At 37.2% G+C, this 17,586-nt stretch overlaps 1 protein-coding gene across 1 annotated transcript in view; it reads right to left on the reverse strand.

The window, feature by feature from the left end:
• LOC127423650 (protein sidekick-2-like) overlaps nt 1–17,586 on the reverse strand; it is a 431,227-nt gene that overhangs the window by 86,317 nt on the left and 327,324 nt on the right. Inside the window, exons 2-3 of the mRNA XM_051668153.1 lie at nt 14,050–14,209; nt 1,672–1,778 (exon numbers count right to left, since the gene is read on the reverse strand). Of these exons, the coding sequence (XP_051524113.1) occupies nt 1,672–1,778; nt 14,050–14,209 (267 nt within the window). The remainder of the gene's footprint in view (nt 1–1,671; nt 1,779–14,049; nt 14,210–17,586) is intronic.

Below are 17,586 nucleotides of genomic sequence, written 5' to 3' on the forward strand. Positions count from 1 at the left end.
GTTAATTGGATGTCAGTTATTGCACAGGTGTTTGAGAGAGACATGAGACTATCAAACGAGCAAACACCAAAGACCTTCCATCTCACTAAAAGTCAAGTACTTTCACATATTGTAGCTAGATTGATGCAAAGATGTTTAAAAGGAAAGCTGACCCAAAAAAGACAATTATTTCATCATTTACTCACCCTCATGTCATTCTAAACCCATATGATTTTCTTTCTTATATAGAACACAAAATAAACAAATTATAATAATTAAAATCTTGATATCTGTTGCGTGTTCACGAGCACTATGAGAGAGGCTTGTTTACTGTGGCTTGCTGTTTAGTGCTAAAAATAAAGCAAGTTATCGCATGAACATGCAAAATGACTGTTTAAATGTCTATTTCCTCCCCAAAACCTATCGAATGCATTTCGAAAAATTGGAATATGACATATGAGTCGCATGGACTACTTTTATTATTCTTTTTGGGTCATTTTTAAGCTTTAAAGTGAGTCCCTATTAACGCCAATGTATTGAAAAGACGGCATGCAAAATTCCTTAAAACCTTTAAATCTCCTTTTGTGTTCTGCAAAAGAATTAAGGTCATACAGGTTTTAAATGACTTGAAGGTGAGACAATTAAGACAGAATTTTCATTTTTTGGATGAGCTTTTCCTTTAATCGACCGAATCGAAATATTCCTTCAATATTTATCCATTTATCCATTCATTTCAAAATGATCTGCACTTGCCATTAACTGCATCCGCCTGTGTGTTAGGGTTACCTCCTCCTCCTTTCAGCTCCAAAATATAACAACAGCTCTATTTTGCTCTATTTTTATTTATTTATTTATTATTAATATTTTTTTTTTTATTATTAATTATTATTTATTTATAATTAAATTTTGATTAGTATATATTGTTGTTGGGTTTTCCAATTCCCACTTCCCGCTGGCTCGGGCTCCATCACACTAAGAAACCCTTAGCAAGCAATTCCGAATGAGAGAAAAGACAAACAAAATATCAACACTTTTAGACCACCTCTTATCCAATCAGATTCAAATACTGGAACTAACTGTTATATAAACTGATTTAAGGGGAACTGTTTGAATCACCATATTTGTCGGAGGTATATCGAGACTCTCGCTGCACTAACCAAGGGAAATCAAACTTCGATAATGGCTGAAAACTGAAAATTTTTAGTGGTACACAGAACTTGTGGGGTGGGGGGTGGAGGGGCTGTAGTAAAATCACCTCTTAAATCTCAGCACCCTTTAAGGCACCTCTGCTTAAAAGGGCACCTTTTGATTTGTGAACGAAAGTGGCAGGGCCGTTCTGTGTACATCAGTGGTGGGCAGTGAAACTTAAATCTGGCTTGAAGCACCAGAGACTTGCCAATCAGTTCAAGCGCTTTATCGGTTATAAATTGGAGGAATTAATTACATTCTGAGAGAGGGAAGTGATTGGTCACCACCACATCCACATCAATCTAATGAGGAAGTTAGAGTGGAGCAGCTGTGGCGTTGGAGAGAAGTTTTTCTTTTTTTTATGAAACAGGTGAAACATCACCTTACCGACAGATACTTTGCCTGTGAAACACACAACACAAGGTCATAATTTGACCACACACTCACACAAGGGCCGGCAGACACACAAATCCAAAGTGCTTGAGGGTTCCTATGGTTACTCACATGCTACTTGTACTTCGGTTCTCCTCTGTAACAACGCTCCAACTCTGTTCCTCACAATACACCGATAGAAGCCAGCGTGCGATCTGTCCAGAGATGGTATCAAATACCTGTGAGAGATGAAAATCAAATCATGTTTGCATCATTTTGCACAAACTAATAGAAATTAAATGAAAGAATCGGCATATATAATTTGTAATGATAAGATTCTCCTCATTTAATAAAATAAATAAATAAAGAAAATGTAAAGTAGAAACATTTCACTAGTGGTATCAGACGGACCACACTGTACATCAAATATAAACAGTATATCAAGCATCATGTAATGACATAAGTGATTCATAAGTGTTGTATATGTATATTTTATATGGATCAACAACTCTCATTCAATCTGTCAGCCTATGTCCTTCGAAAAGTGAACATCTCTGTAATCTGTCAACCCAAGCACGGCTGAGAGCGCTTTCCTTTTCATATCAAAGTATGTTCCTTATCTTTTCCTGAAGCACTCCAGAGAGAATGAAAATACAGCTATAGAAAAATTATTTTCTCTATATTCCCATATCGTTATGATGACCTTGAATTCCTCTGCTTCAGTGCAGAATGTAAATGTGCTTGCAATACCATGTCCTTTTCAGCAGGTGGCACTTTAACATACACAATGACTATGGGAAAATACATTTGGCAGCCCCTGGTTTTTATAGAAGTTCATAAGTGTAAATGGGATAAGATTAAACTATGTCCAAATAGCTGTAAATCCATCTGCCCAAGTCCCCCTATGTCCTATCAGCCAATATTGCCAAATTATTAGTGGCGAAAATTAGATTTTGAAGGGCTTGTCCCTTAAAGGAATAGTTCACCCAAATTCTCTCATCATTTACTCACCCTCATGCCATCCCAGATGTGTGACTTGCTTTCTTCTGCAGAACACAAAAAAAGATTTGTGAAATAATATCTCAGCTCTGTTGGTCAACACAATGCAAGTGAATGGTGACCAAAACTTTGAATCTCTAAAAACATAAAAAAATAAATAAAGGCAGCATAAAAGTTATTCATATGTCTCCAGTGGTTTAATCATGTCTTCTTAATCAATCTAATAAATTTTGGGTGAGAACAGACCAAAATATAACTCCTTTTTCACAGTATATCTCACCATTACAGTCTCTAGGCATGATCATGATTTCAAGCTCAACTATTAAGTGTAAACTAGCTTGAAATAATGATTGCCACAACTGCTGATGTCAAGATTTTTAGTGAAAAAGAAGTTATATTTTGGTCTGTACTCACCCAAAACCGATCGGATCGCTTCAGAAGACATGGATTAAACCACTGGAATCATATGGATTACTTTTATTCTGCCTTTATGTGCTTTTTGGAGCTTCAAAGTTTTGGTCACCATTCACTTGCATTATGTGGATCTACAGAGCTGAGATATTCTTCTAAAAATCTTTGTTTGTGTTCTGCAGAAGAAAGAAAGTCATACACATCTGGGATGGCATGAGGGTGAGTAAATGATGAGATATTTTATTATTTTTGGGCAAAATATTCCTTTGAAATATATTCTAAAATACACTTTTGTCAACTTATAGGAGGAGGAGGACATTATGGCTTCAAAGCTAACAGACTTGGACTAAGAGACAAAACAACTTGAAAACTTGAGAACAGACAACAGACTTGATTCTGGAAATTTGTCAAGCTGTGTCTAATTAGGACAAGGTGTACTATACAGTTAAGTTTTATATTGTACTTTGACCTGTATACAATAATGGCTTTGGTAAATACACCAGTTATCACACAGAGTCAGTGTATATACCTACAAAAACCTCATTAAGTTAATTTATTTCTTATTGTGAAGTGGAAGAACGTTTTAATCCAAACAAACCACATCTTCTCTCAGCTCAACTGACCTGGATCCAAATTAAAATGACCTAAGGGCCCCTGGGCCACACATTACTTGACTGGAATGATCCCAGACCTCATGGATCAATGATGAGAGAGATAAAAGAATGAAATAGCACAGAAATGAGAGAGACAGAAGGAAGGAAGTTGAGTGAAAGAGAGGGAGATGAGGAGTACACTCTGTTTCGATCTAGATGCTTTAAAAAGCCATTGACTTCAGATGGCAATCAATACAAACAATGGAGTAGAGCCGGTAAAGAGATCTGTCCAGACACAGAGAATGAGAGACAGAGAGATGGAAAGAGAGATAATGAGACAGACAGAAAAAGAGAATGAGAGTCAAGAGACAACATAATGTGAAGAATCAAAAAACAAGAAACAGAGAACAAACAAGAAAAAGAAAGACATGAAAGCAGGGAGACACCAAGAGGACAGTGATGGATTATCCAGAGGCAGTTTGGAAGGTCAGTGGTGTGGCTATAAAGTTTGCAACTGGAAAGTGGCAACGTTAAAATCTGCCACTCAAAGTATATCAATAACTGACCAATTTACACCAGTTGGGCATAAACCTTCAATGTAAATTTATTATAAGACATGGGAAACAGCAACAGAATAATCATCATCAAAAAGAGTTAAAATTAGAGCTGTGGTGCTCATGTGAGTGGCACAGGTTCAAATCTGAACTGCAACATGTCCCAATTCCAGTCATTCTCTCTATGTCCAATAATTTCCTGCCTCCTTTTCCAAGGATGTCCAAGATGATGAACAAGTTCTTCCAAAAATGAAGATTCTGTCATCCTTACTCACCCTAACATTCTTTCAAACCTGTATTATTTTCTTTCTTCCGTGGAACACAATAGGATACATTTTGATGAGTGTTGAATGCACTCTTTTTCCATAGAATGAAAGAGAAGAGAAATATGCGCTTAATGGCAGAATTTTCATTTTTGGGTGAATTATCCCTTTAAAATCCCTTTAATCTGGTTCAAAGCACACGTGCAAAGTTCTTAAAAATTAAATCTTTGTATTTATGTTGATTTTTTATGTTTTTTTTTTTTAAAAAAAAACATACCATTTTCAACTCATATTTATTGACTAAAAATATCAAGTGGTGTAACCATCAAGTAAATAATATCAAATATTTTCCTAATACCTTCACTACATGTGAGTATACGCATCAACTTGAAATCAAAATTGACCCATTTTTTAACCCTCCATTTATGTTTCGGTAATTTTTGACCTGTTTAAGAGTTAAAAGTGAAAAACATATCTTGTATTTGGTCAAAATGCCTTTGGATTTTCCACAACCAAGTAATGTATTATATTTTTATGATACAGTACTTGTTTGTATTTATGCAATGTTACGGTGTTTTAGGCAATTACTAGAGCGTTGCTAGGGCATTATTAAATGGTTGTAAGATGGTTGCTTACTGGCCTACTATAAATCAAAAAAGATCATCTCTAAGTCACTATGATAGCTAGATACAGTATGTGTGGGGAACTTTTCAATGGAAGTCTATGGGATTTTCCGCTCATTTTTCATCTGCCGAACAGATATTGAACAGTGGACATTTATATTTTGAAATAAAAATCTTTTAAAAGTGAGTGGTGGTGGTGTAGTGGAATAAAGCACTGAACTGATAAGCGGAAGTTTGTTGGTTCAATCCCCACAGCCACCACCATTGTGTCCTTGAGCAAGGTACTTAACTCCAGGTTGCTCCAGGGGGATTGTCCCTGTAATCAGGGCACTGTAAGTCGCTTTGTATAAAAAGCATCTGCCAAATGCATAAATGTAAATGTTAAAATATATACTAGAATTCTGTATTTGTTTTAAACATATACAATGTATATGTATTTCTATTATTCTTTTTTTTTTTTTTTTTTTTTTTTTTACAAAAAAATGAAGCATTTACTCTATATCTTCTGCAAAAGAATAGTTCCACCACTGCCATATAGGTGGCAATTTTTCCAGATACAATGCTACTATAAAAGCTTATGTTCACTGGGAAAAACAAGCCTATGTCAATGTTTATGTTTATAATGCAAAGAGAGGTGTACTGTGTATCTACTCTAACGGGTCTTAATATTAAAAATATTTTAATTTCAAAACATGCTTGAGCTTCATTGAGCAAATGTCAGACACAAGCAGCATAGAGATCTATCAGAATAGACTTCAGTCCATATCAGCTGTACCTTTTATTTATACCCACACTGACTACAGACAGTTTAGCCTAGCTGTGAGAGAGTCAAAATCATGTGAGTGTGGACGTAAATGCCTGGAGTGGTGAAATAGAGTGGTAGGGCTTGAATGACAGGTGTCTTGTTAGAACGCAGGAGTTGAAGAGAGCTGTTATTAACAGACTAAAATGAAGTATCAGATGATATTAGTGATGAGGTTAGCAAGTTGCATTTCCTGCCAGGCATGGTAAATTGCTTCTTGTGTGAAGTATATTAGCGCTAATGAACTAATTAGGACGTTTGGGAGGTGGTGGTGGGTATACTTTTTAGTGTGATAGCGAGGAAAAGCTACACATATGCCCTGAAACATTTGACTGACTTTATCAGTGCATGCCGTACATGCTACATACAGCTAATTCTACAAGTGAAAAATAGGGGGAAATTCTGACCGGTGGTACTTGGGTCTGAGTTGAGGAAAAGTTTACCAAAAAAGACCAATTCTGTCTTATTTATTCACCCGTATGCCATTCCAAAACATATTCTTTCTTTCTTTTTTCTTTTTTTTTTTTTTAAAGAATATTCGGGCTTTTCAAAATAATAAAAGTGAATGAGGACTGAAGAACAATAAAACTGGTCCTATGGACTCGTACACTATATTCTAAGTCTTCTGAAGACATATGATAGCTTTGTGTTAGGAACAGACCCAAATTAAAGTCTTTATTCAGAGACGATCTTACCGTCTCTTTGCGACCAGATAACTGAATCAGTGTCAGTGATACGGATCAGTTTGATTTGGGAATACATCCTTCTTTTGAGTCAGATCTTTTCAATGAATCACTGATTCATTTCGGAACAACCGTCTAAATGATTTGATCACAAATCAAACTGTATCACTGAAAAAAGTAGTCCAAAGTAGTGAATGTAGTCTATACGACTTTTAAGCTAAATGTTGTATAAGAAGCAGACCGAAATTTAGTGTTAAAGTCATATGGACTACTTTTATGATACTTTTTTGGTACTTTCTTTTTGTCATTTTGGAGCTTAACAACCCCAGTCCACTTTCACTTTCATTATACTGTATGGAAAAGAGTAACTCAGGATATTCTTCAAAAATTCAGCTTTTGTGTTCCACAGTAGAAAGTCATATAGGTTTGGAATAACATGAGGGTGAGTAAATAATTACAGAATTTTACATGAGCTATTCCTTTAAGCAGAGAGATACATATTCTGACAGGTGGTGCTTTTGGCTTTGAGTTTAAACTTGCAAAGTTCCATGAAGAATCAAATCCTGCCACCAGCACCACATATTCAGGGTGACCTCCTCTCTATCTTTTCCCCCATCCCTTCTTTCTCTAATGAATATAATTAACCTTTAAAAGAGCTGCGAGCCTGTGCAGCAGGTTGAGGGAGAGTCAGTAGGGGCTGGGGCTCAAGACATTGATTGATTGATGTTCCAGCCAACAGACCATAATGTCAGGTCCCCTTTAATTAGCCTTCCGTTTACGGAGAAGAGAAAGGCGTGCGATAGAGCGAAAAAGCCAGAGATGAGGTTCAAATGCTTCCCGACTGAGATGGGTGACAAACAGTCACCTGTCTTTTCTGATGTTGCCTTGGCAACCCGTCGCTGGTCAGGCTGTCCATGACTGTGGCTTTAACATTTCCGCAAGAGCAATTGCGCAACTCTTCAAAGATGTCAAAGAAAAAAGTTCCCAGTCGAGAAACTTTAGCATACTAGTTTGCTTCAAAAGCTACAACTCTTATCAATAGAAAGTATATGCCCATTTCAATAACTGAAGACCTTCACTGTCCACTTCAGTATTTCTGTGAATTCTTTAATGCCTCTCTAGAAATAAAATGCATTTACATCAGATAAATTATATTGTCAGACTCCTGGAGAGGTTAAAGAACTCTCAAGAGCACATCAGCTGGTAGGGATTTACTGAAAAAAGCTTGACATGTATTGCACCATAAACACAATCAGAATTGAACTGAGAATTCACTTCCTGAATTGTAATTTGAATCTGAATTGTAACTATAATTTGAATTTAAGGATGTAAAATTAAAATGGAAAACACATTCCTACTGCTGCATTCAACTGCTGTAAGTTTCATTTTAATGATATATTTTACTTTCCAGTATGAATTACCTATAAACATGTTATTATAGACAAAATATTGGATATTTCCAAAACATTAGATGACAATAAAGGGATAGTTCACTCAAAAATGAAAATTCTCTAATCATTTACCACCCAGTAATTTACAAAAGTTTTGTCACACAACATATGTTAGAATAATGAAAATTATACAGCTGGTTCAAGCTGGTTTATGCTGGTTTGGTGCTAGTCTAACTGGTGAACAAGCATAGCATTGTTAACTAACAAAAATACTGGTCAGCCAGCCTATAGTCATTTTGATGAGACTGGTAAATCTAGTTAAGAAACCTGGTAGGGACACCAGCATCCAAAACACACCATAATGTATGCTGGTGACCATCAATATTGGTATTTTCAACAGGGTGATCTAATGTCTTTTAACTTTGGGTAGATCTGGACCATCTCCGATTAAATTGCTTCAATTCACATACAGAATTTACTCACAAATGTACAGCCAGACAGAAGCACACACTCATGCTACAAAGCCGGCATTGTATAACTAACTGAAAAAAATTATGAAAAAATAAATAAATAAATAAATTGCTGTTTGTCGTAGTTTAGGTACAGAAGGTAATTCCTTAGCATTGTCTGGATTTAAAGCACTGCTCAGTAAGTGATATGCATTGGTATCAGGTCACAAAAATCTAGCCAGTGCTACAACAGACCAGGCAAAATGTTTACATCCAAAAAAGAAAGCAATACAGCACTTTTTCTGCTCTAGTGTTTTTGGCAACTTGTGGTTACAGGCAAAAGAAATTAAAAAAATGCATCTTCTACAGGCATACACTGCAGGTGATTCAGTTCGCTGTGAGCGAAATGCTGCACGTCTCGGTCTGCAGGCGAAGAAACAGGAAGTTCAGATAACTTCTGGCTATAGAATAATCAGTGCATATCACTGATGAATGGCACTGCCTTGCAGTAACCAAACAACAGTGGCAGTAGTGGTTATGGTTACACTAACGGCAGGCAATTTGAAATAAGAAAAGTGTGTTTGCTTGGATAAGGAGCAGAGAGAGTTTTACAGAAACACTAGAGAAGCACAAATTATTTTAGTAGCAGAGAACAGTGTACATTTCTTCGACTGTGGACGAATGACTGATTTTAAAACTATTTTTCAAATGATTATTCATTTCCTGGAGGGCAGTAAATGAAGTGTGAAATGATGAGCATTTGCAGGGACCCCCAAAATATTTGGACACATACAGAGTCACGCTTAAAAATGTATGACTTTTATTGCATTAGATAACACATCAAACCAAGTGGCAGCAAACCAATGATGCTAGAGTAACGTTTGAAAGGAAGTCACAGGAGCTGGATCTAGGTGCGGTGAAACAGTTCTTTAATAAAATAAACAAAAGTCAAAGTAATGGTGAAAACACAGGAACAAAGTAAACAACCACAATGGGAGAGCACAGGAACAAAGGAAACATCCACAATAGGAACAGGTATACACAGGTGGTCAAAACACAAAACAACTGACAAAGAACAGTGCATTATATACACAAAGACTAATGAGTAATTGAAACACAGATGAAGATATTCAAGGACAGCTGGCAGTGATGAGGGCAGGGAATTATGGGAAATGTAGTCCGGGAGGAACAGATGACAGGGTAGAAACACAACATAAACAACAGTGAATCATGACAGCTAGACTATGTTCTTGGAACTATGAACTGACTTCATGTTTCTTTGCCATTTTAAAAGTTATGTTTAACCAGCTGGTGCCAAGGTAATTTTTAGTGGATGTATGAAGACAGTTCCCACTGGTATAGTTCATCACATTAACATGCTCCACTTACGTTTGAGAACCAGAAAGTGTCCAATTTTTTTTTTTATTAATTTTTTTTTTTTTTTTTTTTTGTGCGAAATTTGTTTGAAAAGTGTGCTTAAGCTATTTTTTTTATTTTCCATAAAGGCCATTTGGTTTTTATTTTATCTAATGCAAAACTCATATTTTTAAGTGTAGCTAAAGTGTCCAAATACTTCTGATCACTGTAGATTATAGTTAATGTATCAAATGCTATCTACACCGGTCAAATGGTGACTAAACAATGTTAAAACATTGTAAGGGGTGTAACAATTTTCATTAAAACGCATTGTGGAAGTGAGGGCATGGTTGAGTGCCCGTCTGGGTAGAGGGAATGCGGCAAGGACGTTCACCTGAGATGAATTGTGACTAATTACCATTTCCATGTTCACAGAGAGAGTCGGGGAAGATAAAAGATGGCCCAGTCCACCGAAAGAGGGAGAGAGAGCCCAGCTGAGAAGCTATATGTGTGTTGGTCACTGCCGTTGATCTTTTATATTGCAGAGCCTTGAGTTTGAGTGCGTGTGAAGCTGTACCGTTGTGCTGTAAAGCAAACGAGTTTTGAGTTGATTAAAAGACATTCCTGTGTTGGAATCGCCATCTCCCGCTTCCTCCTTTTGATCCAGATACGAACATCTGTTATGCTGGTGCCATGATCCAGAAAAGGAGGAAGCAGGTGACGGCAATTCCAACACAGGAATGTCTTTTAATCAACTCAAAACTCGTTCGCTTCACAGCGCAACGGTACAGACACACAAACTCAAGGCTCTACAATATAAAAGATCAACGGCAGTGGCCAACACACATGCAGCTTCTCAGCTGGGCACTCTCTCCCTCTTTTGGTGGACTGGGCCGTCTTTTATCTCCCCCGACACTCACTGTGAACATGGAAAGGGTAATTAGTCACAATTCATCTCAGGAGGATGTCCTTTCCGCTTTCTCTCTCACCAGATGGGCGCTCGACCACGCCCTCACCTCCACACATGCCGTAGTGCTTGTAAAAGTATGGTAAAAGAAGCTCTATGAAAAATAAATCAGTCACAGTGTTAAAATAATATCATCCACAAATTTCCTAATTGGAACACCACTAACAGTGACATACTGTATCAAGTATTTACATAAACCGAAACTGTGACCACAGAACTATGATGCAAACCGAACTGTAAGAAATTCAGACTGTTAGACCCTCATTTCTATATTAATTTTCTTAGCAGACACTATCTTCCAGAAAAAAAAAAAAAAAAAAAACCTTACAAGAAAAATGTGACAATGGCATAGGCTAACTGTATTTGAGATCTTACACTAAATTTCAATGAGAACACTCAGTGAGAACTTGTCCCTGCCAACCTCCAGTCAAGGCAAATTACTGCACTGAACTCAAGTTAATACGTGCAGATCCAGCATGAAATTGTCTCTTAATGTGAAAATATGGTATCAGAGTCTGCAGCGAGAGTCAAACTTGTTTACTTAGATTTAAACATGAAAGAACCAAATAAATAAATAAATAAATAAAATAATAAAAAAAAGGAACAAGATATAACATAGTGAGAAAAGTGAGAATGGCCTTAAAACACACCTGCAAGTACCAACCAACTGGCCGACCAACCAATCGAACAACTTACTGACCGACAACTGACTGACCAACAACTAAATGACCAAACAACCGTCAGACCAATAAAACAGTCCGACCAACTGAAGACCATCTGTCCAACTGACCAACCAATCGACCGACTAGCTGATCAACCAACCAACTGAAAAACCAACCAACCAACTGATGACCAAGCGACCGCCCAACCAACTGAACATCCAACTGATGGAAAAACTAACCGACTGACCAACCAGCTGACCAACTGACCAACCAACCTCACTAATTAAGGGTGGCTTGTGTTACATACAGTATTATTTTTCTTACAAGTTGTATTTAATCCTGCAAATTACTTGGCAGTGTCAAACAGAGACTTAAAACTACTGACCAAATGACCAACTGTACAAACAACTGAATGACATTCGACCAACCAACCGACTGGCCAACTTGCCGACCAACCAACCGAACAACTGACTGATGACAAGCAACTGACCAGCCAACCGACAGACCAACCAAATGACCAAGCAACTGAATGACAAACCAGCCGACTTTACAACTGACTGGCTGACCAAACAACTGAACGACCAGCTGACCAACCAACCAGCTGACCAAGCAACTGACCGACAAACCAACCGACCAACCAGCTGACCAACTTACCAACCTCACTAATTAAGAGTAGTTTGTGTTACATACAGTATTATTTTTCTTACATGTAGTATTTAATCCTGCAAAGTAGACATAAAACAACTGAGCTCATCAGATGCACGGGCAAGCTGATGTCATTAGTGCCACAATAGCAGAGTCAGCTGAGCTGGCATTAGAGAACAACACTACTGCCAGACAACAATTGATTTGTCTCATTTGGGAAAGGCTCCTTTGGGTATGAGAGTCTCACATACTGTACACATTACATCTACCAGGGGGCTAAGGAAGGAAAGGTCATTTTGAGAGCTTGGATTTATATTCTTCACTCTCTCTCTCTTTGCATAGACAACTGCCCATGGCCAAATTACCATAGAGCTTTGCTGACCCACACATTTTCACATGATTTCACCTGTCATAGGGGAGCACACCAATGACACAGGAGATATCCCATACAAACACGTGTGTACATACGTCTGAAAAGCTTTTGTGAGTTAGAAAACTTGTGAGGTTCTGTTGTGATCAATGTCACTGGACACCTTGACCTCTAGATGTGTCTGATTTTACAATCTCTCGCTCACTCTAAAACATTTTAATAATCATAATTTGTCTGAGTCTATTTGTGTAAATTAAAGGTACAGATACAGTGGCCAGAGACCGGTAAACGATTAGAAGATTTTAAGACTTTAAGACAATGAGCGCGTTCATATGTACGTTCTTACACCGATTATGCAGCTGACAACTTGTAAGATTATGTTAAATCCTTAAATGGTTTTCTTATATCGTGTTAAGGTCATAAAACAATTTAAGTGTTGACATCAAAAACAGAGAATAATCACTGATTTCAAATTTCATGTAAACACGGTTCATGCGTTTTCAGATTTTTTCAATAAGCTGATTTTTGGCAGTTATCAGCGCATTAATGTGCATTTACTGTAAACACACTTACTCTTTACATGAATATAATTTTACAATTAAATTCCAATACATAATGTGGACAAGTTTCAATATTAATCTAATTTCAAGGGCAAGTAAATGCAGTCATTGTCAGCAAGGTCTTAAAGTAGCTCAGATGCAGAGAGATAAAATAAAAAGTCCACCTCCCCGAAGAAAACATAGTGGGCAGCACACTAGACTCATCTAGACTCATCCTGTTCCTCAGTGTAATCAGTCACCATTATCTTTTTAATTAAAACTCCATTCACCACAGCTCCAGAGTTTATTTATATTATATTCAGAGGATAGTTAATTAAATGAAACTCTTAATTGGATGACCTGAGTACATTTGATGGCAGATACAATTGTTTTTAAATGCAAATTTTTGTTTTTCCAAATTGTATAATTATTTTGGATCTTTTCCTCAGAAAATAAAGATGAAACTATTTGTGTGTGAACACATTTTTGCTGTTCAAATTGCAAGGAGAGGAGAAGTTCTATTATAGGTATATTACCTAATAAAACTAACATTTTATCATTTTGGTCAGAGCCATAGCTAGGGAAAGATAGCTTTTGTCTGAGATGGAAATGTCGCTTCAACATACATGATTTTTCCCCCCCAAACCACTTGAGTGCAAACCACGCCCCGCAGTCATGACTAAACCCTCAGGAAAATTTTCATTGGTTATCTCAATCACACACTCCCGTGTGAATAGTTCAGACTCCAGAAAGACTGAATGGATCCGATGCCGACCAACAGTAAGATAAGCCTGCCGGTAGTTTTCAATAAGGCCGTGGCTTGCGCTCAACTGGTTTGGGCAAGAAAAGACAAGAATATAATTGGTAAACTAACATCACTGTTTTATATTGGCCATTTGTTGCAAAGCCACGCCCATTTGTGAGGTCTCCCAATCATCATATAGGGAAGCTGGGCTTTCAGGGAGAAAAACATATTTACTGAAAGTCGGCTGTACCATTACTAATCTGATAATTTTTTCAATGGAAAAAGCACTCAAAGCTCTCACATACTCCCAGTGAAGCAAGGCATCCGGGAAACAAAATGAAATGTTCTTATCCAATGTACATCAAAATTTTTCTCAATTAAAATAATATATATATATGTGTGTGTGTGTGTGTGTGTGTGTGTGTGTGTGTGTGTGTGTTATTACACAACACACTGACCTGTACTCCAGTGAGAAATGAGTGATCTCTGTGTCATTGTGGATCCATTTAAATTCCAGAGGCCAGCTACCCTCGGCCATACAGGTCAGAACCAACCGGTTCCTCTCCAGATGCAACTGACTTGGTACCGGTTCTGTCTTAAAGTATGGAGGAACATCATCTGCAAAGAGACACAAAGAAAGTGAGATAATGAGAATTTAATAGGGAAGAATTACACTTTTTTAGTTTTAAAAACACTTTTATTAAAAATCAGTTAACAGAAAATCTCCTCACACAATGTATTCACACATTTCAAAGACTATTAAACAACATGTATACTAATAACAGACCTCAAACAGATGTCAATGTAGTACTGTATTAGTGAGAAATTTTCCCAACCAATGTTTTTTCAACCACTTTACAAAGAGCATCTCTGTAAACACATTGTCTCAAGAAATCTTCATAATCTGTTATCATTTTGAAATATTTAAAATTCTGCTTTCAACCAGCTATTTAAAAAACACCCACACATCTTGCCCTGCATTACCCTCCACCATATTCTTCCAGCTGATCTGATATGGCCTTCTAAGAATATCAACAATTGATATCTCACTCAATGTTTGACCCTGTATCTAGCACCTTTAAAACTTACAAAGAGATAAAATCTTCCCCAATCCCATCAAAAACATCTTCAAAACATTGTGCAATGTGGATAACCTATGACACTCCATGCAACAATGAAACAACAACTGTCTCCCTGAAGTTACAAAATGTATACACATCTGAATGGTGGGATTAACCACCTAAATAAAAGCAGTAACTGCAGCAACACCATGTAAAATCTGAATGAGATGTTCTGGTTTAAGATGGTCTTTTCAGCAATGCACAATGCCTATATGTGTAGACTAATTTCGTAACGCACAACACAATCATGTCCTGTCATTCTATGTAGATTCATCCATTATCACATACGGTCCATGGTAGATTCATGTTGGTCTAATGGAAGATACCTGGAGCAGATTGGTGCCCTACTCTTGTAGAAGAAGGAATATCAGGAGAGCTACCTGAACAGTTACTCTCAACATACAAAGCCAGAGACTACAGTTTCGATTCTGATCCTAATCATTGGTGTAAATATAGGCCAAATTAATTGAACGGTTGGATAATACAATTATATGATGGAATGATAATCAAGCATTAAAATTAAACTGTCAGAATGATCTATTGGGCTGACAGTTTGCAGTACCTCTCTGGTTTCTCTAATTTAAAGGAGGAAGTTTTAGCTCTGTGAAGGAAAAAGAATTCCGTGGATGAATTCCAATTCACGTACTTCCATTCTGCATTAAAATAATGGGAAAGCACATATCAAATATTGGTCAAATGAATTTGCGGCAACCACCAAAGTTTGATTAGACACACGACCTTTGAAATCAACAACAAAAGATACAACTATATTGTTAGTTGTATTATAACTCCCCCTGTACATTAATATTGGGGCACTATGACACCACAAAACCCTTTGTTGCATACTGCTTGCACTGACATGTAAATATTAGCATCTAGCTAACTAATTAACTTAAAATTAATTATAAATGTAAAGCTCAGCAAATGAGTTTGGGCAGGACTATCTGTTTGTACAGCCAATGGAAGATGGGGTACAAGTGTTTAAAACCAGTGATAATTTGTGCAATTCCGTTTGTTGATGCAACACAGAAATTACGCACCTCCACTTCAACTTTGATGTTTATACAGAAACTGCTGTGGCAGTTTCACCCTTGCATTCTTCCGTTTCTCTACTGAAAATGTGATCTTCTTTATAGCGCGAGGGATTGTGCGCAATATCAACCCCCAAAAAGCATGCACAGAGTAGTCCAACAAGCATGCATACTTCGAAAATCCATGGGAAATGTTATGGCAAGCATACAGCTTCGAGATAGTCCTACAATTTTCAGCATACTATGATTCTGGATGCACTTATCCTAATCTTGAATACTATTTAGGATGAATATTATGCAAATTAAGATTTGACTACAGTAAAGTCTAAAATGAAAGAGCATTAAAGACGCAATAGCTGGTTACTCACAGAGGCACATGAAAATTCAGAAAGGAAGAGACAAGAGGGGGTAGTGTTAATGTGATGCATGGTTTGGGATATTAGTAAGATTTTATGAAAATGAGGTGGAAAGAGCCACGCATGAGAGATTTGATTAGAGGGGTGAGGCTAATTGTTCCCAAGCGTTTCGAACTCCGCTTTTATCTCTGATAGAAAGATAAGGAGACAGAGAGAGAGAGAGAGCGGGGGGGGGGGGGGGGGGGGGGGGGAGACCGAAAACGAGAGATACAGTTAAAACAGGGAGAAGACATTGATCATTGATGAGTATCAGGGCTCGCATTTCTCCATCTCTCATTAGAGAACAAATGATCTGGTCGACTAAAAGCCTTAATGATCCATCAGTGGAGCTAACAAACACCATGATGGGTCTCCGAGGGGCCCAAATGTAGCAGAAATACAACATTTAGATCACAGAGTCTCTATTACTGATGCAGTAAATGGCATCAAAGATAGCATAGTGCCCTACTGTAACCTTACATGACCAGAAAAGTAACAAGTGCTATGGGAGCCAATTTTGCAAATTGTACAGGGACTTATGAAAGTGTTTGTTTAAAGGAAAGATGATAGTTTTAAAGGGATAGTTCACCCCAAAATGAAAGGTCAGTCATGATTTACTTACCCTCATGTCGTTCCAACTATTCCAATATGCGACATGAGGGTGTGTAAATGATGACAGGATTTTCATTTAGGGTGAACTGATTCCTTTAAGACAGAGGACCTTTTTCAAAGTAGGTAGATAACCACTGACAATGGGCGCCAGTGTTAGATCACCACAGTGAAAAGCTGTACATTTCAGAGATGTGCTCTGAGTTGGTTTTAATAAGCCTGTGGAAGAACTTCAAGACAGGAGGTTGTACACTCTCAGCTACACAGCAATTACAGTCTCCTGTGCTTGTTATCATGAGTGTATTTTTTAGTCTTTATTCAGATCCCAATTAGCTTCCACAAAGTGGTCGCTAGTGGGGTCCACATAAAAAAAAAAAAAATTACACCACTTGTAAATTTTGGTGGCCAAAATTTTGGAATAATGTACAGATTTGGCCATTTCAGAAGGAAATTGGTACATTAATTCACCAAAGTGGCATTCAGCTGATCACAAAGTATAGTCAGGATATTACTGATGTAAAAAACAGCACCATTGCTATTTGAAAAAAGTCTTTTTTTTTTTTTTTCAAATCTAGACAGGCCCCATTTCCAGCAGCCATCACTCCAACACCTTATCCTTGAGTAATCATGCTAAATTGCTAATTTGGTACTAGAAAATCACTTGCCATTATATCAAACACTGCTGAAAGCTATTTGGTTCATTAAATGAAGCTTAACATTGTCTTTGTGTTTGTTTTTGAGTTGCCACAGTATGCAATAGACTGGCATGTCTTAAGGTTAATATTAGGTCAAAAATGGTAAAAAAAGCTTTCTCTAGAAACTCGTCAGTCATTGTTCAA

The sequence above is a fragment of the Myxocyprinus asiaticus genome, chromosome 32, assembly GCF_019703515.2.
Source record: "Myxocyprinus asiaticus isolate MX2 ecotype Aquarium Trade chromosome 32, UBuf_Myxa_2, whole genome shotgun sequence".
NCBI lineage: Eukaryota > Metazoa > Chordata > Actinopteri > Cypriniformes > Catostomidae > Myxocyprinus > Myxocyprinus asiaticus.